Source organism: Physella acuta, unplaced genomic scaffold, assembly GCF_028476545.2.
Source record: "Physella acuta isolate Inbredline_101_S28 unplaced genomic scaffold, ASM2847654v3 ptg000013l, whole genome shotgun sequence".
Lineage (NCBI taxonomy): Eukaryota > Metazoa > Mollusca > Gastropoda > Physidae > Physella > Physella acuta.
Genome location: NW_026731533.1, coordinates 1,012,476 through 1,039,929, shown reverse-complemented (window position 1 = coordinate 1,039,929; position 27,454 = coordinate 1,012,476). Strand labels below are relative to the sequence as shown.

General features: G+C 40.0%; 1 protein-coding gene across 3 annotated transcripts in view; it reads left to right on the top strand.

Moving 5' to 3' along the window:
• The window catches only part of LOC131936060 (breast cancer anti-estrogen resistance protein 3 homolog), a 54,467-nt gene that overhangs the window by 5,724 nt on the left and 21,289 nt on the right, over window positions 1-27,454 (top strand). The window contains exon 1 of one of the 3 annotated variants that reach the window (XM_059292918.1): window positions 9,557-9,858. The exons of 1 other annotated variant lie outside the window; for it this stretch is intronic. In XM_059292918.1, the coding sequence (XP_059148901.1) occupies window positions 9,830-9,858 (29 nt within the window). In that variant the 5' untranslated portion in view covers window positions 9,557-9,829. Of the gene's footprint in view, window positions 1-9,556; window positions 9,859-24,748; window positions 24,875-27,454 lie in introns of those variants that run through there. One more of the 3 variants, XM_059292934.1, reaches the window with a different exon arrangement.

Below are 27,454 nucleotides of genomic sequence, written 5' to 3'. Positions count from 1 at the left end.
TTAGACGTTAAAATAAAAACCTTGTTCTTAAATCTGAACTTTGACCCCGCGCCCTCCACCCCACTCCCTCCCCGATGTCAGCCATAGTCGCCTCGCGCGGGTAAAAAAAAATAATTTGTTGAAACGTGTTTATACATCACTTGTCTAATTTACCTGGCAAGAAATAACAGACCGGATGTGACGACAGGCGCATACTTTAGCTAACACGTGATCAGCTTGCACGCGTGACGTCAAGCCGCTAGCACAAGCATGATTTTAGGCCCTAAAACTTTACATTCAAACGATGTAAAGCAACATCTTAATGACATTGATTAGTTATGTAAGGTTAGGGTTAGTTTTTGGCTTGTATTTGCCGTTTTTGCCCCATGTGTCTTTAAGTCTCTCTTTGGTAAAATTTCTGATTCTTAATTTTAACTAACCTAATTAGAACATGTTTTAAATGAACAAATATCGAGTGCATATTTTCATGACTTTAAATTTTATGTGGCAATAATATTATATCAGCTTTTGCTTCGTTAACTGGAAACTTTTCTGGCAATCGTTCAGGTTGCCAAATAAATAAAAAGTTGCACGAGTTTTTTTATAGCGCTATCAACGTGAAATATAAATGTGACGTCTGGTTTGGTGGAGTTGTTTTAACCGAATTTTCTATGTGGTGTATGCTGTGTCCAGCATTTGGTGGTAAACCCAAAGGTCATGAGAATACCACCCAAAAGGTCATCCCACTAAATAAGTGAACGTCGATATAAAGTCTGAATTAATGTAATACCATCATTTACTTAAGGTGTCATACCATCATCACATATCTAAGGTGTCATACCCATCATTTCTATAAAATGTATGTTACCATTACCCACCCAAATGTTAATCAACCCCATAGTAGTTCCATAAACCATTTTCAACTCTCTAGTGGGCCTATATTAATCCATTAACCACTTTTTTCAAAACTCTCCTGTATATGAATCCATTACCCACCAGAAGTTTACACAAATACCACCCAGCATATTCCATACCCACCTGAGTAAATGTAAAAATAAATCCCACCTTTTATACGATTTCTTCACCTACCTGTCGTCTCCCCCCCCCCCACCCACCCCAATTCACTCCCTAGAAGTCCCTCCAGAAGAAAAAAACCTGTGACGTCATAGATCCAGACCCGTCTATCTCCTGTAGCGTCATACTGAGCTTTGATGAAAGGCTCAGGGCTTTATCAGTACCCAGCTACTGCACACAGCATGAGCAGGGCTATTCCTAGACAGCAGACGTTAAATTATGCCCTGGGCCTGCAATCAGTTCTAGACACTTTTAGATTGGGGGGGGGGGGGGGTCAAGGGATTAGTTTTTTGCTGCAATCTGCAGTTCTTCCAGACGTATTAGTTGGTATCAATCGTGTGTGTTCTGTAAGTTTTGTTTCCTAGATTTATTTACTAGGGTAGTTTCTGTGTAGTTTTATTGAATTGATTGTGTAAGATTTTGTTGGATTGTTTTTGAGGGTGCTTTTTACTGAGGCAACTCCATTTAGATGCTCTATATGGGAGCTTTCTATGGGTGTACTATACGGGGTGCTTTCTATAGGGTGCAATTATGAGGTACCCTCTGTGGGGTGCACTTTATAGAGTGCATTATATGGGGTTCACTCTAGGGGTGTACTCTATGGGGTACTTTCTATAGGGCGCATTCAATGGGGCGCCTTCCATGGGGCGCACTCTATGCCACACTGATGAAATCATGCGAGGCTACACGTCCCAAATTTCCTCTAAGAGTTGAAAGGTCACACCATGGTCCACGTTCTGCAGCCTTACATCATTAATTAAACGACTGCCTGAGAGCTTAGAGCATTAATTAATTAACGTTTTGTAAGACAGACTCTGTGTGCTGGTACACCGTGTGCTGTCTCAATACAATGTGTTATTTAACAGTTATTACAGGGTGTGTCAACATTATATGGTGTGCCGTTATTTTTACGCTTGTTTTACACGGTGTTGTCACCATGTGCTGTGTTATACACGTGTTTCGTCATTACACGGTGTGTCGCCATTTCACGGTGTGTCGCCATTATACGCTGTGTCGTCATTACACGGTGTGTCGTTATTACAGTGTGTCGTCATTACACGGTGTGTCGTTATTACACGGTGTGTCGTCATTACACAGTGTGTCGTTATTACACGGTGTGCTATTACCATGTCCTAGAAGACATACTTCCCTGCCACACACACACACACACATACATACACACACACACATACATACACACACACACACATAGATCTGGAATGCGGGCCGAGGATGATACCGTTATGAAAGAAATAAATCTACCCAGCCCCTCCTACATTCCTTATCCCCCTCCCCCACTGGAATATCTTCCCTCCCCTCACACCCTCCCCACTATTTTTGGACGGCTGTGAAAGACGCATTAAGATAATCGTTTCCTTTTAATCTAAACATAAGTGATTATACCGTGGTACCTAGCGTGTAGACCGTGGATCAGTGCTTCTCACATTCTTTTACTCGCTCGACCCCTTCCACTATTCACATAAAGTTGTAAACACAATCCTTTTCAGGTATTAACAGCGAAACCATTGATGCATGAAAAAAACAAACCTTTTTTTAAAACTCATTACATCTTGACCAGAATTTTCTAAAAATTAAAATTCCATTTTTATGATATTTTGAGAACCACTGCCCGGAAGACTAGATAATGAGTAGCAGGGTCACAATTATAAACCTGTAATATTATCCGCAGGTAGTATGTCGGTCTGTGTCGGCACACAACACATGTGTAGTTGTGCTGGAGTTATTGTTGCCAGCCGACCACCTGTTTCTGTGTAGCTTGGTGTTTGTTTTTTCTACTGCTGGAGTTTACATCACATTTATGTGTGGTTAACTGTGTTAATCGATGAGTAAATTATGTGTGGTTTATACAAACCGATAAGCTGTGTGGATTATACAAACGGATACGTTGTGTGGATTATACAAACGGATAAGTTGTGTGGATTTTACAAACGGATAAGTTGTGTGGATTATTCAACGGATAAGTTGTGTGTATCTTTTTGACAACGATCCAAATGCTAGTATTGTAAGTGCTTATATAAGATACAAAAATGTATAAACAAAGCTGGCGTAGAAATACAAGAACTCGTGATTAAGCTTTGGATTAAGATTAAGATTACGGCTACTCTGATAATTACGGATATAGGCCCCTATAGTGTAAGAGAGAAAGAGCTTAAGCTAATCTTTACTATAGATCTACCAAGCTAAACCTATAGAGCCTAGCCCCTCAATGGTGAAGTTGCCCAACGATCCTCTGTTTCATTCGATCGTTTAGTAGTCTAAACTTCCTAGTCTACGTTTTGGTTGAATAAAATCTAAAAATAAACATTACTTTCTCGATTTTCCCGATTCGGATAAGCTAATCGATACCTATCAATCAAAATATTTCTTTGACGATGTTCTTGTTTTACGATGTGTCAGAAATGGGCTAGAAATGATAACACTAATTATTGTTATTTTAAAAATTGTTAAGAAATCCTCTCCTACGTTAACTGTGGTAAACATCAGTATAGGAAGATAATCTTGTTCGATAATCCAAACTCCCACACTTAACATTCTATAAAAATATTTTTTTCTAAATATTTTTTGGGCAACGTCTGTGACTAGCCCTAACGTGGATAGCTTAGCTTAAAGTCTGAAACTAACTTTTGAGACTATGTTAGGCTTAAGTCTGCGACTAACTTGTTCAGTTGTAGACAGTTTAAGTCTGCTACTAACTTGTTCAGTTGTAGACAGCTTAAGTCTGCGACTAGCCGCATTACTCTCATTGAGAAATTTTGTTGAAGAGATAAACAATTTCCCATTGGTTGGCAGTGGTCATGTGGTCACCACCACAATATAACAAAAATAACAAGCGCATGAGTCATCGAAACAACGACGTAAAATTTTAATTCGTTGCTTGTAATACGTTGGTGCGTTAATTCTTCCAGTGGGGGAGGGTGGGGTGTTTGTACAAATAAAACAATGAGATTTTTTGGTACTTTGTGTCTATTTTGGTGCGGTCATACAAAATAAGAGACAAGATGGTTGTAGAGGTGGAGAGGTAGGGGGGATATAATACCCCTACTTTCCCTCCCCCCCCACCCCCCCCCCCCCGTTTCTACTCTCCGGTCATCACGACCTGCAGTCTGTCAGTTTAGACATCACCCCGACCAGGCGTGACCTATCGTGGTTTGACCTTGACATTTTCAAACCGTCAACTCTAGCCTATTGTGACACTGGCATTCTCAAACGATAAAATCTTTTTACAGTGACAATATAAAACGGTTAAATCTAGCCCTTTGTGACCTTGACATTCTGAAACCCTAAACTCTAGCTTATTGTGCCCTTGACATTCTGAAACCCTAAACTCTAGCCTATTGTGACCTTGACATTCTGAAACCCTAAACTCTAGCCTATTGTGACCATGACATTCTGAAACCCTAAACTCTAGCCTATTGTGACCTTGACATTCTGAAACCCTAAACTCTAGCCTATTGTGACCTTACATTCTGAAACCCTAAACTCTAGCCTACTTTGACCTTGACATTCTGAAACCCTAAACTCTAGCCTATTGTGACCTTGACATTCTGAAACCCCAACCTCTAGCCTATTGTGACCTTACATTCTGAAACCCTAAACTCTAGCCTATTGTGACCTTGGCATTCTGAAACCCTAAACTCTAGCCTATTGTGACCTTACATTCTGAAACCCTAAACTCTAGCCTATTGTGACCTTGACATTCTGAAACCCTAAACTCTAGCCTATTGTGACCTTGACATTCTGAAACCCTAAACTCTAGCCTATTGTGACCTTGACATTCTGAAACCCTAAACTCTAGCCTATTGTGCCCTTGACATTCTGAAACCCTAAACTCTAGCTTATTGTGCCCTTGACATTCTGAAACCCTAAACTCTAGCCTACTTTGACCTTGACATTCTGAAACCCTAAACTCTAGCCTATTGTGACCTTACATTCTGAAACCCTAAACTCTAGCCTACTTTGACCTTGACATTCTGAAACCCTAAACTCTAGCCTATTGTGACCTTACATTCTGAAACCCTAAACTCTAGCCTACTTTGACCTTGACGTTCTGAAACCCTAAACTCTAGCCTATTGTGACCTTACATTCTGAAACACTAAACTCTAGCCTACTTTGACCTTGACATTCTGAAACCCTAAATTCTAGCCTCTTGTGACCTTACATTCTGAAACTCTAAACTCTAGCCTACTTTGACCTTGACATTCTGAAACCCTAAACTCTAGCCTATTGTGACCTTACATTCTGAAACCCTAAACTCTAGCCTACTTTGACCTTGACATTCTGAAACCCTAAACTCTAGCCTACTTTGACCTTGACGTTCTGAAACCCTAAACTCTAGCCTATTGTGACCTTACATTCTGAAACCCTAAACTCTAGCCTATTGTGACCTTACATTCTGAAACCCTAAACTCTAGCCTACTTTGACCTTGACATTCTGAAACCCTAAACTCTAGCCTACTTTGACCTTGACGTTCTGAAACCCTAAACTCTAGCCTATTGTGACCTTACATTCTGAAACCCTAAACTCTAGCCTACTTTGACCTTGACGTTCTGAAACCCTAAACTCTAGCCTATTGTGACCATGACATTCTGAAACCCTAAACTCTAGCCTATTGTGACCTTGACATTCTGAAACCCTAAACTCTAGCCTATTGTGACCTTGACATTCTGAAACCCTAAACTCTAGCCTATTGTGACCTTACATTCTGAAACACTAAACTCTAGCCTACTTTGACCTTGACATTCTGAAACCCTAAACTCTAGCCTATTGTGACCTTACATTCTGAAACCCTAAACTCTAGCCTACTTTGACCTTGACATTGTGAAACCCTAAACTCTAGCTTATTGTGCCCTTGACATTCTGAAACCCTAAACTCTAGCCTATTGTGACCTTACATTCTGAAACCCTAAACTCTAGCCTATTGTGACCTTGACATTCTGAAACCCTAAACTCTAGCCTACGGTGACCTTGACATTCTAAAACCCTAAACTCTAGCCTACTGTGACCTTGACATTCTAAAACCCTAAACTCTATCCTATTGTGACCTTGACGTTCTGAAACCCTAAACTCTAGCCTATTGTGCCCTTGACATTCTGAAACCCTAAACTCTAGCCTATTGTGCCCTTGACATTCTGAAACCCTAAACTCTAGCCTACTTTGACCTTGACATTCTGAAACCCTAAACTCTAGCCTATTGTGACCTTACATTCTGAAACCCTAAACTCTAGCCTATTGTGACCTTGACATTCTGAAACCCTAAACTCTAGCCTATTGTGACCTTACATTCTGAAACCCTAAACTCTAGGCTATTGTGACCTTGACATTCTGAAACCCTAAACTCTAGCCTATTGTGACCTTACATTCTGAAACCCTAAACTCTAGCCTATTGTGACCTTGACATTCTGAAACCCTAAACTCTAGCCTATTGTGACCTTACATTCTGAAACCCTAAACTCTAGGCTATTGTGACCTTGACGTTCTGAAACCCTAAACTCTAGCCACTGTGACCTTGACATTCTGAAACCCTAAACTCTAGCCTATTGTGACCTTACATTCTGAAACCCTAAACTCTAGCCTATTGTGACCTTAACATTCTGAAACCCTAAACTCTAGCCACTGTGACCTTGACATTCTGAAACCCTAAACTCTAGCTTATTGTGCCCTTGACATTCTGAAACCCTAAACTCTAGCCTATTGTGACCTTACATTCTGAAACCCTAAACTCTAGCCTATTGTGACCTTGACATTCTGAAACCCTAAACTCTAGCCTATTGTGACCTTACATTCTGAAACCCTAAACTCTAGCCTACTTTGACCTTGACATTCTGAAACCCTAAACTCTAGCCTATTGTGACCTTACATTCTGAAACCCTAAACTCTAGCCTATTGTGACCTTGACATTCTGAAACCCTAAACTCTAGCCTATTGTGACCTTACATTCTGAAACCCTAAACTCTAGCCTACTTTGACCTTGACATTCTGAAACCCTAAACTCTAGCCTATTGTGACCTTACATTCTGAAACCCTAAACTCTAGCCTACTTTGACCTTGACATTCTGAAACCCTAAACTCTAGCCTATTGTGACCTTACATTCTGAAACCCTAAACTCTAGCCTTTTGTGCCCTTGACGTTCTGAAACCCTAAACTCTAGCCTATTGTGCCCTTGACATTCTGAAACCTATATAGCATATTGCGGTTCTCATAGTTTACCCTGAACAGATCTGTTCGTTGAAAAACTTACATCGGCAGTAACTTCCGGTTTCGAAAAAATACCATTTCCGGTTTCGTTAAAGTCTTTGGGTGAGAAGAATCTTCTAGTATCGTTCAAGTGGGTAGGGAGGAAAATGTACTTTTCCGTTATAAGGTATCAGGCGTCAATGGCTGGACCTCAAACAGATGAAACGTGTAGGGTCAAAGAGTGGTTGATCGACGTTAAGATTAGGTAGGGTTTGGGTGATTAGATTTTGGTTTAACTTAAGGTTACGTTTCAGGTTGCTACACATCTTGCAGGATGTCCCAGTACCATAGGAACGCTAGAAGAGAAAACCTCGGATTTTGTTTTCCTCCAAGCTAAAAATAGACTCACCTCTCCAAAATTGCTTGTATTTCACTTTCTCTTGTGGCGTAAAGTTTTAAAAAGTTTTGTTCACGCTAGAGTTATTTCCCCTTAACAGCTCAGGAAAATACGGACTAGTTGTAAATGTAATCTTCCGTTGATTCTTTTTATTGAAGATGACGTCAGATTGTTCTGGTCACGTGTGCCTGTCAGTCACTTGATGATAAGAAAACTTACAGCAATACAAAACATTATGTCATTCGTCACACGCGAACATTGAAATATTTTTTTACCCGTTTTTTTTTTAATTTAAAAGTTTTATCTACGTTCTCACAGTTTTTTTAAGCTAATTTTTAAAAAATTACTTACTTTTAAAAACTCGAACGTGTTTGTTTTATTCTTAACTTTAAAACGGGATGCTTGCTCGTTATTTTTCTCTCACGTTACATTTTCTATTTTACTTGAGGGGGGGGGGGGTTAACAACTTAGTTTGTATGGCCGTTTGGGTTTTTATTTTTAGTACATTTTCTCAACTTTTCTATTATTATTTTTTTAATTTTTAGGAGTAAGATAATTTGGTTCACAAGGTAAAAAAAAAAGTTGAATTTAGCTTGACCTTGACCCTGTCGCGACCAGCCTCTGGTCGCTATTTCTTGTAGTTTTAACGAACGCACGCGATGTCTGATAGACTGTGAGCAAACTTCACGTGCTTTACCTGGGCCAGGTGTGAGCACATTGACGGGATACTTGTCTCCCTTGTTGTGATTAAAAAAAAAAAGTTTTGTTTGCCACAGTTGGCAAAGTTTTGTTTTTCTACTGTAGGTAAAGTTTTTGTTGGTTAGCTTTAGGCAAAGTTTTTGTTGGTTAGCTGTAGGCAATGTTTTGTTGGTTAGCTGTAGGCAAAGTTCTGGAAATTAGCATTGATTATCGTAGATGACTGGAAGTTTTTAGTTTTGCTGCCCAGAGCTACGGGGGGGGGAGGGGCTGGAGTTGAAGGTCAAGGAACTGACCAAACAATACAGTTCTTGTATCACGAGGTCAGTCCCCCTCTCCACAGTTAGAGAGTATCATGATAGATTTTCATCTCTGGCTATTCCAAAGGCATGTCTGACCGTACCTGCCAAACACTGTTGTTATTTTTTTCACTTTCGTACCTTTACACAGTGGGGAGTAGAACAATGAACAGAGGAGAGTTCATAAAAGGGTGGTGGGGGCTACCGAAAGGAGAGTTTGACTATCAAATTGGGGGGTGCGACCATTAAAAGGGGAGTAGGGTTAACATAGGCGGAGTGGAATTATTAACATCTTGAACTGTACCTTTCTCTTTGTAAACCAGGAATTTTTTAAACCTTTTCTTGTGGGTGTACCGTCTAACACAATATAGGAAAAGTTTATTTCTCTATATCAACATTATACAATGAAGGTCTCGAAATATTATCTTTACTTGTTACATGGCTTTAATCTTCACCTAAATCATGTCTTACTATCATCTAATTACTTGTCGTTCATCACTGAAGGAAGAAAGTGTTGTTAGATTGAGCAATTTTCAGCAGCTTTTTATTATTACTTATTATAAATATCCCACTGTCGGTACCGTTTTCATGTCTTCAACTTCGAGGGCTTTCATTTATTTTTATTAATTTCCAATGCTTGAACTTACGCAATAAAAAAAACGGCAGTAGATCTACTTAGGGTAGGTGGAAGTTAAATTTGGAATTAAGTGAACACTTCCTGTAAATTAGTGGGTTTTTTTTTCGGAATTTCCCGATCATTCCTTGTTTCGTTATCGGTCTGATTAATTCTATTTTCTGTGACAACATCCATTTTAGGGTGTGAAGATTTAGATTTTACACATTGGAAGAGCAAGAAATTTGTTTCGACAATTTTTAGAATACCAGGTAATTTTTTAAATAGAAAAACATAACTTGGACCGCTATTGGCTAGCTATATTTAGAACAGGAAATACGTCACGATAAAGCAAATGTCAGACTCGTTGGTCCCGCTGGACGAGACAATAATTATCTGATATGAGGAATATACGAGGGCATCGGGCGCAATGATACATAGGGATTTACTCGCAGTTAGGAACTATTTGATTGGAGCCTGCTAGGCGGAGGCTTTTAACTAGTGGTAGTGTGTGCTGGGGAAATAACAATTGGATTGTATTCTTGAGACCTGGATTTAATTAATTAGCTGATCATGGAGAGGTCGAAGATGTCACTTCAAAGGTAAGTAACTCTTTTACAAGATTTTACTTATGTCGCAATGTCTGTCTGTCTGTCTGTAGTGCTGTAGTCAAATTTAGTAATTCAATTTCGAACCTTTACAAATAAACTTGTTTCCAGTGACAGTGCAAGGATATCTAATTTTAGTCTAATTACATACAGAGTTTCTTCCGGGCATCTCTTCCCCCCCCCCCCCCGAAATTTCCCCCCCCCCCCCCCCCCCGAACGATAATTTATATAGAAAATATATACTTTTAACAGTGTCCGCCGCCCCCCCCCCCCCCCCCCGAAGAAAGTCTACCACCCCCCCCCCCCGAAAATTTCAAGTGCCCCCCCCCCCTCCGGAGAAAAGAGTCTGGAAGAAACACTGATTATACATTAAGTTGGTGATACAAGCTAGATTTAAATATAACTAGATTTATAAATCTAGATACCTAGGACCCAGCCTGCCTGTGGTTGTCTTGGGACCCAAAGTGTCTGGTACTGAGACCCCCCGGGATCACCTGATCTCCCATCTGTTGTTTTCCCTGCCCCAGATCACGTGTCCACATACCAGACGACTCGGCAGTACTGAAAACAAACAGCAGACGTGACCTACTAAACCGATTCTCTGACCTACTTAACGGACTCGGGTTCCGCCGTTAGAAACAACAGATCCACACACAGCCACACCCAGCCACACTCAGCCACACACAGCCACATTCAGCCACACACAGCCACACACAGCCACACACAGCCACACACATCCACATACAGCCACACACAGCCACACACAGCCACACACAGCCACATACAATCACATACATCCACATACAGCCACACACAGCCACACACAGCCGCACAAAGCCACATACAACCACACACACACCCACACAGTCACATCCAGCCACAAACAGCCACACACACCCACACAGCCGCACAAAGCCACATACAACCACACACACCCACACAGCCACATACACCCACACACAGCCACATACAACCACATACAGCCGCAACACACAGCCACACACAGCCACATACACCCACATACAGCCACATACAGCCACATACAACCACACACAGCCACACACAGCCCCACACAGAACCAGGTAACAAAAGGTCAGACCTGCAGGGCTCCTCCGATTGTTTCCCCCTGGGTACGGGGAGATAAGACGCTGGGAGTCTGCACTCAAGTGGTCGTCTGCTGGTGACCCCCGGGTCGTCTGCTGGTGACCCCCGGGGTTCACAGCTGGGGGTTTTCTGTGACGTCACTTCTGGTTTGGTACTGATAAAACAATAGAAGCAACACGACCAAAGATCTAATAGATGCAGGGGGTTTAGTGTAAACTTGATATTTCACACACACATACACACTCTTTTACACACGTAAATATATACACACATACACACAAACACACACAGATATATATATATATCATTGCCAATCACTGCTGATGCCACCCGTATCTAACATCTAGACACGATGATGTACGTCTCAACATATCTGGGCATGGCCCTTACCTCCCGTATACCCACCTACGGGTTTTAATCTATAATACAATTTATGAGAAGGCAATGGCAATCCCAATTTAATTGCACGCACGAGATTCACGTAGCAACAATTAATTAACATACAACTTTTTAAAAGAACAGGCACCTCAGTATTATGTGTTTATTTCATTAAAAATAAAAATGTTTTTAGTATGTTGTGTATGTGTGTGTGGGGGGGGGGGGGGGGTGCTTCCATAATTGACGTCACACTTTTGCAGAATTAGTATCCCCACCCATCGTAAGATTTCGCACTTCAACCCTCTCGCGACATTGTTTTTTTTATACGTAACAAATTAGTAATTACTGTGCCACCTTATTATATTTAAAATTTGATAGCCTTTACTAATCGATGTATTAAGATCTACATTCTTTAATGAAAAAAAAAAGGAAAAGAGTTACCTACACAGGTGTATATGTTGTGGATACAGGTGTATGTGTTGTGGATACAGGTGTATGTGTTGTGAATACAGGTGTATGTGTTGTGAATACAGGTGTATGTGTTGTGGATACAGGTGACATGTTGTAGATACAGGTGTATGTGTTGTGGATACAGGTGTATGTGTTGTGAATACAGGTGTATGTGTTGTGAATACAGGTGTATGTGTTGTGAATACAGGTGTATGTGTTGTGGATACAGGTGTATGTGTTGTGAATACAGGTGTATGTGTTGTGGATACAGGTGTATGTGTTGTGAATACAGGTGTATGTGTTGTGGATACAGGTGTATGTGTTGCGGATACATGTGTATGTGTTGTGGATACAGGTGCATGTGTTGTGGATACATGTGTATGTGTTGTGGATACAGGTGTATGTGTTGTGAATACAGGTGTATGTGTTGTGAATACAGGTGTATGTGTTGTGAATACAGGTGTATGTGTTGCGGATACATGTGTATGTGTTGTGGATACAGGTGTATGTGTTGTGAATACAGGTGTATGTGTTGTGAATACAGGTGTATGTGTTGCGGATACATGTGTATGTGTTGTGGATACAGGTGTATGTGTTGTGAATACAGGTGTATGTGTTGTGGATACAGGTGTATGTGTTGCGGATACATGTGTATGTGTTGTGGATACAGGTGCATGTGTTGTGGATACATGTGTATGTGTTGTGGATACAGGTGTATGTGTTGTGAATACAGGTGTATGTGTTGTGAATACAGGTGTATGTGTTGTGAATACAGGTGTATGTGTTGTGGATACAGGTGTATGTGTTGCGGATACATGTGTATGTGTTGTGGATACAGGTGCATGTGTTGTGGATACATGTGTATGTGTTATGGATACAGGTGTATGTGTTGTGGATACAGGTCTATGTGTTGTGAATACAGGTCTATGTTGTAAACACATATGTCTGTATTGTAAGCTAACCACACACGTGTGATGAATTAACAAAACAGGTAAAAAAAAAACTCGTCCATGCACCTCGTCACGGTCTGCTGACGCCCCCCCCCCCCTCCCTCCCCCTCACCAACTTTGATCCTGGGCCTGTGCTCGTGTGACCTTGCTGACCTTACACGTGTACCGCGACTTGAAACACGTGTGTGCGCGCGAGATTTAATCACGTGAGATCCAGCAGACCGGAAGTGTTTCTCATCTTTTTCCTGCGTGTGACGTAAGATCAGACGATTGCACGGGTCCATGGGGCTCACAAACCTACTTCTTGTCTCACCTTTCGCATCTCGTGAACTTGTTTTTTTTTTTTGTTTTAATCACCCCCTCCCCCATTATAGTCTACCCTGTACCATATTACACAATGTTTTTGGTACACATCTTTACCATAATAACCGGTAACATGAAGTAATTCATACGACATCCTATAATTCTAGAATTCCTAGGAATGAGAATTGACGTTTAATTATAAAATGATTACATGTAAATTGGGTATTGCTAAACCGAATAGTCTCGAGTTCAAACCCTCGGGCAGATGAGGCTCGTTAGCTGGGGATAGCCACTCTTCAAGGAGAGAAAACTCCAAAATCAAACTGCTGCCTTGTAGTTTGTTCTTGGTTGGACAAAGGCTATGGAAGCAAATCCAAAAAGAAATGCAGGCTGAAATCGGAGTCAATGGCCTCAATGGCGCATAACCAGTTGACACGTATACTTAATTGTGCTGGAGGGGATCCCTTCCAACACTAATATTAAAAAACGAAGAAATAAAGATAGAATAGAACTGACCTATTTTGGAAAACCACCAAATCTTTATGTCACATGTGCTATGTGCAACAGATCTAAACGTGTTCGTTTTGTAAAAGATCAATTTCAAGGGATTCTAAAGTTGTTGAATTCAAACCTCTATACGCACAAACTTTTTAAATATCTGAACTCGAACTTTAATTATATAACGTTATACCATTTATTTTGTCAATGTGTAACTTTAATGTAATGTGTATCTTTAAAGCAGTGGCGTAGCTACCGTAAAGCTAGCGTAAGCAAGGCATAGGGGCCCAAGGCAAATAGGGGCCCTTTTTCGAAAGTCTTAGAGGGGGTGCAAATCGAAAGTTTGAGGAGGGGATGCAAATCGAAAGTCTGAGGGGGGGGGTGCAAATAGAAAGTCTGAGGGGGGGGGGGTGCAAATCGAAAGTTTGTCCCCGGTGTCCGGGAAGGGTCGCTACGCCTCTGAGGGGCCCACTAACACTTTTTGAATAGGGGCCCAAAAATCCCAGCTACGCCACTGCTTTAAAGTAATGTGTGTCGTTAATTTACACTAGACTAGACGCCCCCTCGCATACATACACACAAACCCCATCATAAAGTCGCATAAGGTCGTATACCATACTAAACAAAAATGGCGAATATTTCATAGATCTAGATCGGTCGATGAAAAATTATTTAAGATGTCTTCATAACTACGGCCAAAAACTACTTCGACAAATTTACTATTTGCTTTATTGTTTTGAAATGTTGTAGAACTGGGTGTTGATGATCATAGGCCAAATCATTACTTGCTGTTAAATTATTGGGGTTTCTTTTCAAGTTTTAGGTTGTTGTTTTTTTTTAACTGTAAAAATTTGACATGTGTATGTCTAATAGTTGGTTTTTTTTTTTATATTTTTGTTTTTTCTGCCTTAGTCTGGGTGGTACTGCCCCCTTAAAAGGTAAACTACTGGAAAGTGTGATATGTTATTTCATTGAAGATTAATTTGATTATGCTGGGATTGGAATCCGCCCTAGTTCCCGTGTTTAACAAATTAACGTTAACATGAACTACCCTTTGACCCCGCGGCCTCGAAAAGGTGTTTTTGTTTACCGTACCGCGGGTTCCTCCCCCCTCCCTCCTCCACCCCTGACACCCACTGACACATTGAAATACACAACCCAGACCCTGGGTGGGGAGAGGGTTCATCCACGAGAACAGAGACGGAGAGGGATGGGTAGTGTCACAGACGGTCTGTTGATGGGGGGGGGGGGGGGGGGTAATGCCAGAGACAGCCTGTTGGAAGAGAGGCTATTTCCAATTTCTCAAAAAAAAAAAAAAAAAAAACGCATATGAATTACAAAGCTGGGCTCACATGGGCACAGATAAAGGGAGCAGCCCAAAACCGAGTCCGCTGGAGATGTGTGGTTGCAGCCCTTTGCTCTCCAGGGGCCACAAAGGAATGATGATGATGATGATGATGAATATTCCGCACTATTATACACATTTTATTTGGCGTTTATTTGGTGTCAATTCTTTTTTCTACGAGATTCTATTCTAATTTTTAAAAGTTCAAGTAATTAGAAATGGATTAAAAGTCATTGTCTATATCCCGAGTTGCCGTACCCCGTAGGCGTAGTGTTATGTTAGAACAGGGGTCGGCAACCTGCGGCTCGCGAGCCGCATGCGGTTCTTTTGAAGTCGAGTTGCGGCTCTTCAGTTCAATGGACAAATATTAATAATTATATTTTCTTCCTGAAACTAATAAAAATATTAGTCTGCAACACTCGGTAATGAACGATTTAATAAATAAAAACAATAAACACTCGCTATTCTATTTTGAATTTGACATTTTATTTTCGCAAATATCTCCCCATGAGCAGGGGTCGGCTCTTTTGATACCAAGATGCGGCTCTCCGGCTCCTTGAACAAATACTAATAATACTATAATTCTACAAATACTAATAATCTCAATAAAAAAATAAAATATTTGAAATAAAAAAAAATGTTAGTGGCTCTTTAAAACCAGGGAAAAATTGAAAATTGTAACTTTTGGCTCTTCCGCTTCAAAAGGTTGCCGACCCCTGCCCATGAGTATTCTCAACAGCTTCCTAAAGTTTCATGGCGATCGGATGAAAGGTGTAGTAATGAATAAAAGACAAACAGACACACACACACAGACACAGACCACATACATTGATATATATATATATATATATATATATATATATATATATATATATATATATATATATATATATATATATATATACCTAATCCTAATCAAAGATCATAATATTAAAATAAAAATGTTAGTGGCTCTTTAAAAGCTAGGAAATTGTGAAAATTGTAACTTTTGGCTCTTCCGACTCAAAAGGTTGCCGACCCCTGTGTTAGAATATTCGAGAAAGTTTAGGGGAGATCACTCTCAGTTTATATTTCAATATTTATTTTATTGTTAAAACAGATGTGCGCTAATACTACAGAACACCAATTAAAAGAACATTCTGATCGCTACACATCCAGTTTTTAATGAAGCCAACGGTTTTCTAATTCAACTGTAGTCAAAAAAATAATTTTATATTTAAGAAACTATGAAGAATAGACAAAACAGTATAAAACTAACACATTTCGGGTTTAGCTCAATAAAAAATCTAATAAGTTTCTTTATTATTCTTTTAACAGTTAAACTTATTTGCATTTCAACGACATTTTGGAAAAAATTGCCAGTTGTTTCCCCTTTGCTATTGTAATGGAAGGTAGTGATCACAGATAAATTGTTAAACAATGGGGTCTATTTTTCAGTGTAACATAAAGTTACATATGTGCAATATTATTGAAAATATTGAAAATAATAAGTTGTGTGTGTGTGTATATATATATATATATATATATATATATATATATATATATATATATATATATATATATATATATATATATATATATATATATATATATATATATATATATATATATATATAATGAGTTCTTGGCTGTTAACCTACAAAAAGACCGTGTGATAAATAACCAAAACACTGTATAATGACGTCATACTCATAAAACTTTGGCCAAACATCTTGTCGTAAACCTCTCATTTGTTTATTTCTCCTGATTAAAGAAATCTTTAACGTATTTAAATAAGCAAATAACCACAACAGAATGTGTGTAAACATATTGTTTTGCACGTTAGATTACTTGCGCTCTTTCGACCCCAAAGTTTACGAGTGCCCCGTGTAGGTAACCCAATTTTTTTTTGGCGGTAAATTGTCGGCTGCTGTCTAATCTTTATGAGTTGTTTTTGTTGACACTGCATCTTCTCCCTTCATCACGAGAGTGATTCCTTTAACGAGCAGAACCCCTCTCGCAGAAGATGAAAAGTTTCAGCCGTCTGCTGAGGAACTTGGTTGTTGAGTTTTTTACACAGCAAACAAAGCTAAGAGTCTTGATGTCAGAATAAACAGACTCTAAGTGGTGCCAATTTATTTCTGCGGAAGGCTTTTGACGTCATTTTTTAAAATCTTCCTGCCTGTGACTCGCTGTGACATCATATTTTGTCTTGATGCCTGTGACGTCATTTTTTGTCTCAATGCCTGTGACGTCATTTTTTTTTGTCTCGATGCCTGTGTCGTTGTTTTGTCTTGGTGGCTTTCACGTCATCCTTGGTCTTGATGTCTTTGATGTCATTTTTGTTGACGCTTTTTTTTTTGTCTACGATGACGTCATTTTTATATGCCTCTGTGCCTTTGAGAACACTTTTGATGTTATTTGACTTCACTTTTTTGTCCTGGCGACGTTGCCGCCATCTTTAATGAAAGTGGTTTAAAAACTAAAACTAAAATCTATCATAACGACAACAAACAATAGTGTAAATGGGGGGTCATTTGTATCTTCGTACTGTGTACAGAGACAAAAAATGTGTTTTGTTTTCATTATCTTCTCCTGTGTAGCCTTAAACTTAAACATATTCAAGTAGAAATTTAAAATAGGTTTAACATTTTATTGTCCATATTTAAATATTAAAATATGCAAATGCATAGTAGGCCTACTTTGGGAAAATAAATATAAATAAATATATATATATATATATATATATATATATATATATATATATATATATATATATATATATATATATATATATATATATATCCTACGAATTAAAAATTTGCTACAACTGCACAAATCCTTGGAATGTGCACCAGTTGTGGACAAGAACAGAAGCGTTGTTTACCTCGGGCACTAATTAGAGGGCAAATGCTGCAGGGCCGAGACTAATTAAAGGTGAGACGGTTAATTAACGCACAGATTTGCGACCGATTTCAACGTCTGTCTGTTTCAATCCAAATATCTCCGATTTCAAACACAATCTCGACTGACGAGGTACTGCATCTGTTTAGGTGTGTCTTGGGAATTTTTTCTCTGTAACATTCGCTTCGGGAAGTTAGACGAACCTTTCGACTTTTTCAAAAATAGATTGAACTAGTTCAGTTTAAATGAGTCACGTTGTTTTTCACCCTTATTTTCCATTTTGTTTATTTTTTTGTTTTAGACAATATTATATTCTTTAACTAAATGTTTTTTTATTGTTAGTTTTTAAAGAAGTTTTATTTATAGCACCGGTAAAAACAATCCCTAGTTGTCTAAAGTTTATCCAATTTTTTTGTCCAGTCCACGTTTTCACCCTACTCCACCCCACCCCACCCCCCACCCCCCTCCCTCAAGCCCAGCTGTTCTTTAATTGATTGTCAACGGCTCTACCTGAAGCAACCAGTTTGGCTCCAAGATGCCAGATGTAGTTTTTTTAATCCAAATCTTAAAGCCAAAAAAATAAAACACTCAGTGCAGTTTGCCCATGAAAGAGCCAAATTTAATTGAAAAGTTAATTCTTTCTGCGAGTAATGCAGCGATGAACGCATGGGGGGTGGGGGGGGGGGCTGGGGAGGGGTTATGCGGATATGAAAATTGGTCTTTTAACAAATTGAGACAGGTGAGCTTGAAACTACGGGTAACTTAATGAAGAAGTTAATATTCATTAACTCGAAACTTCCTTCCAGGAATATTTAACCTTTACAGTAGTCTTTCAACTGCAACTTTTTAAATTACCATAACGATAATGGGTGGAGAGGGGGGGGGGGGTCGAAGGCCACGTTAAAGATGATATATGGAAAAGTACAAACGTTGTTTTTTTTTTAAACTTAATTACAGACTTAAATTAGATATCCCTTAATTGAGTGCATTCAATTAAATAGACTGTGACGTGATATGATTCAGTTGAGCAGAGAACATAAAGTGCGAAGGTAACATGCTTTATTACATGTGTGCGTATGTAAGCAACTATAAAACTTAACCTCATAAATCAACAAAAACATGAACCTAACCAGACAGTAGCGCCGAGACACGGAACAAAAAAAATTTACGTGGGCACGAATTTCCGTGTAAATGGGCAGGGGAGATAATTTAAGGGCCGATAATTTCTATCTTCAGATAAGTTTAGGGGAATTAACTTGTGGCTCTAAATAGATGGAGGGTACGTTGAAGAAAACAGTTTTTTCCCCGTTCGTTTTTTGTTTTTGTTCTTAATTTTTAGGAACCCACTTCAGCAAGATAAACACATATGCGATTTTGTAATTTGCAGACAACTAAAAGTTGGTTCGTCTGCGAGGGCCTATGCAATGTGGCTACACAGTACCAATGTCAATTGATCTGGCAACTACGGCCCACAACTCGCAGGCTGACGTCACACGCGTGTCGGGTTACTGCAGGGGTTAGGGTTACTGCAGGGTTTAGGGTTACTGCAGGGGTTAGGGTTACTGCGGGAGCTAGGGTTACTGCATGGTTTAGGGTTACTGCATGGGTTAGGGTTACAACTGGCTGGCTGCAGTAGGCCGAGTGTGCAGCATAAATTAAAGACATGACACCTAATTTGAATAAATGATTAATCAGCACGTTTTCACAACAGGTCAAAGGACGTACCGATCTGCCTATTTATAGAACGGTTTGTATTGTCTTCTATCAGTCTTGGCTTTTTTTCCTAAGATTTTTTTTGGGTTGGGTGGGGGAGGGGTTAATATAAGTACCGAGCTTATTAAAAGGTCGAACGATTTATTTAGTGAATCAACACCTGTTTTAGTTTAACTGACTTTTCTTTTTTTTTTAATCAATCTCATCTCAATGGAAACATGTATGACCAGAGTTTCTTCCAGGCATCTGATGGGGTCAGCCCCACCGAAAAAATTTTACCGCCCCCCCCCCCCGAACGAAATGAAATTTATATAATTTATATAGAAAATATATACTTTTAACAGTGTCCGCCACCCCGAAGAAAGTCTACCGCCCCCCCCCCCGAAAATTTCAAGTGCCCCCCCCCCCCCCCCGGAGAAAAAAGTCTGGAAGAACCACTGCGTATGACTGTATGATTGCCAAATTTGTACAAGCTAAGGAACCTACCAACCCACCCCATTCCATTTGTGATATAAATTCGTAGTAAAAGATGTGATTGTTTTAATGAATCATTATAATCACACTATTTCAGCGTTCATCGTGACTTCTTCGTTAAATATAAATAGCTCGTAAGAAATTGTTGTAAAAAATTTTTTTTTTAGTTTAGAAATAAATGCAAGTCAATTCTGTCGTGTCAGTCTGTTCAGCCATCTTAAACAGCTACACTTGTACGAAAACGGGAATTTCAAAAATCAAAGCTAGTATCCCATGACATTGCTTTAAGCAATACCCGCCTTTTATAACTAAATTATAAGTCTATATAAATCCTTTCCTAAAAACCTTCGTATTATATAAACCCGACTTCTGAATTTGAAATTTGAGGTAGAGTTTGTTTAGCTTTATTTATGTTTGTTTTAACTCCCCCCCCCCCCCCCCCTCAACAGCTCTATGATGTGCCAATCAAATTCACGATCTAGTTTCAATATATTCCAAAAAAAATCTCTCAAATATGTAACTTTCTTCTGCCGACAGCTTTAGACTGGGATTACATTTTTCTTTCCGGAATGTTCTTACACCGGAGGGTAATATTTTTAAACTACCGGCTACACGTCACGTTACCGTTATGGTACATTAAAGTTTACTTTACGCTAAAGTAGGTCACCTCGCAAGTCTTTCGGGCGTTGGGAGGGGGGTAAGAGGGGGTGCACATTTTATATACTCAAAATGGGATGTTGAAAAACCTATGCCCTCACCTGGACCTTTTTAGTTACGTAATCACTCGCGACTTTCAACACCTAGAGGTCTATCAGCCCCCCCCCCCCCCCCGGACCTATCGTTCTATCAGCCTACCGATATTTTACTGGACACCTATAGATTTATTAGCCCACCCACGCCTATCAACTAAGTCCGATCTATGTGACTGTCCCCTCTTCATTGCCTAAAGACATAATTATCTATACCCCCCTCCCCCCCAATTACCCACAAGACTCTTATAATTATTCCCTCATCACCTCTAAGGTAATCCACATCTGGTTGTCATAAGTTACCGCGCGAGTTTTTTTTTTTTACATCCCTGATGTATTTAAAAAAAATACTTTGCCAACATATCCACATATTGAAGTTGTACTGCGTGTTCTACACCTTAGTGCGCATTCCGTGAAAGTACGCATGCGTGGCGACCCGAATGACGACCACACATTATCCACGCCAGCTCATCTGTTTGTTGTGTACCAGAAGGTGAATGTTTCAGAGTTGTCGTTCTTGGCCGCGCGATCGTAAACAAAGTCACGTGACTCGACTACACGTGTAAGTTTGCACGTGGGCATTATCCGGGCCATTTGCAACTAATTAACCAAATTGTGGTTTGTTGTGTGAGTGGAGTTATGTATGCTTTGTTGTTTAGTTTTTCGTGCTTTGTTTTGTGGTTTTTCGTGCTTTGTTGTGTGGTTTATGTTTTGTATTCCCACATTACTTGCTATGCTTGTTTTACCCAGACTAACATCCACCCATAGTGCCCACCACATCCACTCCTATTCCCCCCCCCCCCAGCATCCACCCTTTGTTCCACACATCCACCCGTACTCCCCCCCCCCCCACATCCACCTATATTTCCCCCCCCCCATCCCCCCAGTTTTCCCCCTCCCACACCCACCCATATTTTTCCCCACATCCACCAATATTTCGCCCAACATCCACCCCCGTTCCCCCCCCCCCCCCACATCCACCCATATTCCCCCCCCCCCCACACCCACCCATATTTCTCCCCACACCCACCGATATTTCCCCCCCCCCCATCCACCTATTTCCCAGTCCTCATATACGGGTACTTAACTCCCCATAAACCAGACGGAGCCCCCCCCCCCCCCACACCCCAAGTAATTTACTAGCGGGCGGGTCACGTGTCGGTGCTAACGACTTTCACGTCACGGATTATCTTAAGCTAATCTCCAGGTAATCTCTGACGAACTTGCTTCCACCCCACAGAATGGGGGGTTTGTGTTTTCTGGTGCACACGTTGTCGAAACTGTACCACGCTTTAATGAGTCCTCGGGAAGTTCAACTTTTTGCTAGCCATTATGAATCTAGACGCAAGGAGTTGATGAAGTAGAGTTCATCTGTTTCTGTACGAATAGTGTGGTTAGTATTATGCCAAACCGCCTTAGTTTTCTTCAACGTGAGTCAGGTACCCATAACGGTTGGGAGACCTCAGGAATGCCCTACGGATCCGAATTCGAGATGTCCGGTTAGTGTTTGTAAGCTTCACTACCCGACCACCAGACGTGTAGATAAGCAGGTGTGAACATTAACAAAATGGTAAGCGTCGTGGTGTTTTGGTAATGGACATTATGGTAAGCGTTATGGGTGTTTTGATAAGCCGCTGTGAATATGGACATTATGGTAGGCGTCTTGGGTATTTTGGTAATGGACATTATGGTAAGCGTCATGGTGTTTTGGTAATAGACATTATGGTAAGCGTTATGGGTGTTTTGGCAATGGACATTATGGTAAGTTCATGGTGTTTTGGTAATGGACATTATGGTAAGCGTCATGGTGTTTTGGTAATAGACATTATGGTAAGCGTTATGGGTGTTTTGGCAATGGACATTATGGTAAGTTCATGGTGTTTTGGTAATGGACATTATGGTAAGCGTCTTGGGTATTTTGGTAATGGACATTATGGTAAGCGTCTTGGGTATTTTGGTAATGGACATTATGGTAAGCGTCTTGGGTATTTTGGTAATGGACATTATGGTAAGCGTCTTGGGTATTTTGGTAATGGACATTATGGTAAGTGTCATGGGTGTTTTGATAATTCGCTGTGAATTTGGGCATTATGGTAAACGACCCAGAGAACAAGGCCATAGGCTTAGTGGTAATCCCTCGGTAAGGCGACGGCAATCCATACTGCAAGCCCCCCCCCCCACGATAAGCCATACCGCAAGCCCCCCCCCCCCCCCAATAAGCCATACTGCAAGTCCCCGTCCCCCCCACGATAAGCCATGCTGCAAGCCCCGTCCCCCCCCCTCACGATAAGCCATACTGCAAGTTTCCCCCCCCCCCCCCCCGTGTATGTAACAGTCTTGTCGAACTGCCTCAGCTGTCAACGTACTCAGAGATTTCCCTGTCGGCAACACGTTACAGACTTAATGCGCCCGTCTGATTGACAGGGGGTGGACATAAACCAGGTCAAGTCTGTCAAACATTTGGGCCCGGTGCCAAAGTCTGTCTGAGAACACTTTAGCTACGTCTGCTGGTTAGACAAACATCGATAAGGGAGAGTGTTTGTTACAATAGGCGCAGCTTTCATCATAGGCGATTTACAAAACCGGATGTTGCGTTGTTTTAGAGAGGTGTGAATATTTCGTTTCTTTTGTTTATTTTATGTTTTTCATTGTTTGATTACAAACTGTTAAGTAGAGGGAAACAAACTTTTTTTTTCTTTTTTTTTTCAAGTTTTCTTTGCAATTAGTTTTTTTGTTATTTATGTAGTAAAAATAGCTTGCGAATAAAAAAAAATTCTTAATTCCCCTATCACGTGATTTGGGGAACTCGCACGTGTTTTTAGAAACACATAAACATAAATTGGCTCCCACGCGATCAGAAGCGGCTGATAGGTCACGTGATTTGTGTTTACATAAATAGAGACATGCGCGATTAGGGGAGTTCGTGTTACAATCGTGTGCAGCTTAGCAGCGGGTTCGTGTTGCGGGGGCCGTTAAAAGTGTCCGATCCAACTTTTCTTGTTTCCGCCAGATCTCGAGATAAGCACGCTCAGTACAGAGAAATAGTGGGTGGAGTTTTTGATGGGATCGCTCAATGTTACAATACGATCACATCAAGACAATTTTCTATGGGTCTCAAGTATAAAATTATATCTGGGGTATTGGTATTATCGATGTTCGACAATAGACTCTTCCAAATATAGGTGTGTTAGGTTGTTTATGGTATTGCAATCTTAGGTTTAATGTTATGGAAAAAAATAAGGTTTTACTATGGTAGGACTTGGGTTAGGGTTTGGGTTAGAAACAGGGTTACCTGTGACATTAGCAAGTCATATTTGTATTTAGTTAATTAATAATAAGCTAACACCCCCCCCCCCCCCTTTTAAGTAGATTCAACTATTGTAGTATTAGCGGACATTAGTAAAATAAATTAAAACAGCTACTCCTAACAGTTAAAGTAAATATTTATTTTTACGTTTTTTTCTGTATCTTCTCCAAAATTGTTTGTTTGTATCTATTTCTTCTAGAAAAACATTTTTAAGAAGACCCCCAAGTCGTCGAATGTTACAGAAGTTGATTTTTTACTCTTTCATTTTTTTCCGATTATTTTTTTATCTTTGTATATTTTATCTTCTTTTTTTGGTCATTTTTTGCGTGTCGGTTTTTTAAATTATTTTAACTTTTTTTGTCATTTATTTGTGTCGGGTTTTTTATTTTTTTATTTTTTTTTATTTATTACAGTACTAGATTCAACGTATTTTAACATTGAATCTGTTAACAAAAAGTTTTTTAAAAAACCATTGAAGACAGATCGACTCTGGTGATGTACGAGTCAAGTACCAAACAGCTCTGTTTCTTCCGTTACTCACTCCCTTTAACCCAAACTTTTCCCACATCGCGTATCAATTCTCTCCCAGCGCTGCCGAATTACTTCCCCTTTCACGAGTTAATTCCCTTGGGCTAGCAGTAAAAAATAAAAACGACGAGTGAGTTGAAGACGTAAGCGAGTCCACACTTGCAGGCACTCATGACCTTGTTACCTTGCAGATTGCTCACTCTTTGGGTTTTAATTACTGCTGGAATCGAAGGATATGTTGCCGCTGTTTTTCTTTCTGGGATTTTTTTTAACACACAAAACATCGTTTATACCTACAAGCTAAAAAGTTTAATTCGTATTTTTTAAGGTAAGTTAATAATATAGAAGTTTGTTTTAAAAAAAAAAAAATCGGTGTATGGGATTTTTAGATTGGATGAGTTAGTCGAGCACTGAGTGGTTGATTTGAGCGCGACTCGCAACTCATGTTGGTGGTCTTGGTTCGAAACTCTCTTTCGGGTTACCGTTACTGCCCAAACCTTAACCCCCAACATGCTAGAATAGGTATTGGTTAAGAGTTAAATTAAGAAGCTAGACAGGTCGTTCTCTTAGTTTGTTCTATAGTGTCTCATTGATCAATTATATGCCTTAATTCATTCCCATCTCAAGTTAGCTACCACGAGAGAGGGGAGATGGGGGGGGGGGGGGGGGTACCATAGTTGGGCAACATCAAAGCTGTGATTTGGGTACCATCAAATTTGAGTAACATCATACTTGGGAGTTGGGTACCATCAAATTTTGGTACCATCAGACTTGAGTTGGGTACCACCAAAGTTGGGTACCATCATACTTGAGAGTTGGGTACCATCAATTTTGGGTACCAACATAGAATTGGGTACCATCAAAGTTGGGTACCATTATACTTGAGAGTTGGGTACCATCATACTTGAGAGCTGGGTACCATTACATTTGGGTACCATCATACTTGAGAGCTGGGTACCATTACATTTGGGTACCATCATACTTGAGAGTTGGGTACCATCAAAGTTGGGTACCATTATACTTGAGAGTTGGGTACCATCAAATTTGGGTACCATCGTACTAGGAAGTTGGGTACCATCATACTTGAGAGTTGGGTACCATCAAATTTGGGTACCATCATACTTGAGAGTTGGGTACCACCTTAGCCGACTGGACTCAGTAACCGCTGTACCGCACCACCCCTATTTTCAATCTTCTACTTCAAAGATGTATACAATTATTTATATTCTTCATAAACTTATTTATTCTTACTTAAGAATTATTGAAAGTGATAAATCACCACCTCCCCACGTCGCCAACCAAACAATCAACAACAGCTCTTGTGGTCAAATTAGTACACTTAATGACCTCGTAGGTCTTCGGAACTTCCTTACCGGAACTTCCCGATTTAAGCTGTGATTTTTTAAATTCACACAAGAAAAAGTAAACTCTGTTTTCGTGTCAGTGTTTGACGTTGATTTTATCGCTGATTTAGTTCAGATGTCATCAACATTTACTTTAGATGTTGATATCATCATTTGTTTTCGTTAACCTGTTCTCAACATTTACTTAAGATGTTCATTTATGGTTGTTTTTGTTCACCTGTGATGACTTCATTGACTCACCCACCTTATTGTAACAACCTCAGTGGCACCGCACCCGTTGACCCTAAGGCTGACCACCCTACCCCCCCCCAGTGGCACCCGTTGACCCTATGGCTGACCACCCTACCCTTCAGCTTCCCATGACCGTGTTTCTCCAGACTGTTCCATTATAATCTTATCTCGGTGTTGACACATTAGGCTGATACAGTGGGGGTCCAGTGGGGATCCATCTCTCCACACTACGCAGGGCATTCTAAAAAAATGTGGACGTCATTGAATAGAGTGCATACAGTGACGTCACATGTTTATGGGTAACAGATTGTTTTTTTTTTTTTAAATTAACGAGTAAATCTTTAGAAATCTTCGCCTGCAGTTAGAAAAAGCTCAACAATAGAACTCTCAAAGCCTAAAAGCTCGCATCATCAAGCCTTTGTCTTTCGCGTCTGTTGTTATTTCTATTTGGTATACATTATCATTATTACTTGCGCAGGCAATACGCCGTTTCAAAAACATATTTCTCCAATACATTTACACGACAAAAAACGCTCAGAGACATAAAAGACATTTCTAATTTTCTCATTTTTGTCTGATGCTTACGTAAAATAATTGTAAGCATCGCGATGTTGTTTTTATGGGCGCTTTATGTTTTGTTGACGTTATTCTTTTTTCTTCCAACATGACTCCTCAGACTTTGATGCTCAGTAAACTTACTCTGGGAACTCGCCATGTGGCCAGATAAGTTTTTCTGCTGCGTGGTGAAAATTTAAAACTTTTTACAATGTTATCAGTCTAGCTTGGAAGTTAATCTTGCAACAACTTGCAGAATCCTATTAACACACAATTTTTGTGCGCAGTTTAAAAGTGTCAACAATTTGTGTCTGAGGGTGTCTGTACAATTAGTGTGTCTTCTAAAAGTGTCTACGTCTTTGTGTCTTATCTAAAATTGCCTGCAACTTGTATGCCTGTTATAAAAGTATCTATTCCCGGTGTTTAATGTAGCAAACTACATTACGGTGCTTGCTTGTAGTGTAGGTGCTACAATTTGGTTTTTGCTTGTAGTGTAGCACTCTAGGGTCTGATTGGCTTGCATAGTAGCACTCTACAATCTGATTGGCTTGCATAGTAGCACTCTACAATATGATTGGCTTGTAGCTGGAGTAGCTTGAATGACGAGCGGTCTAGTCTTGGGTAGCACCTGTGACGTCTTACATTTACACTATATTTACAACTATTTTTTCATCTTTTGACCAACTTTTATCCCTTTATTTCTGGGCAACATATCACACTTCTCCCTTCATTACGTAACATTTCTATATTTCTTTTTA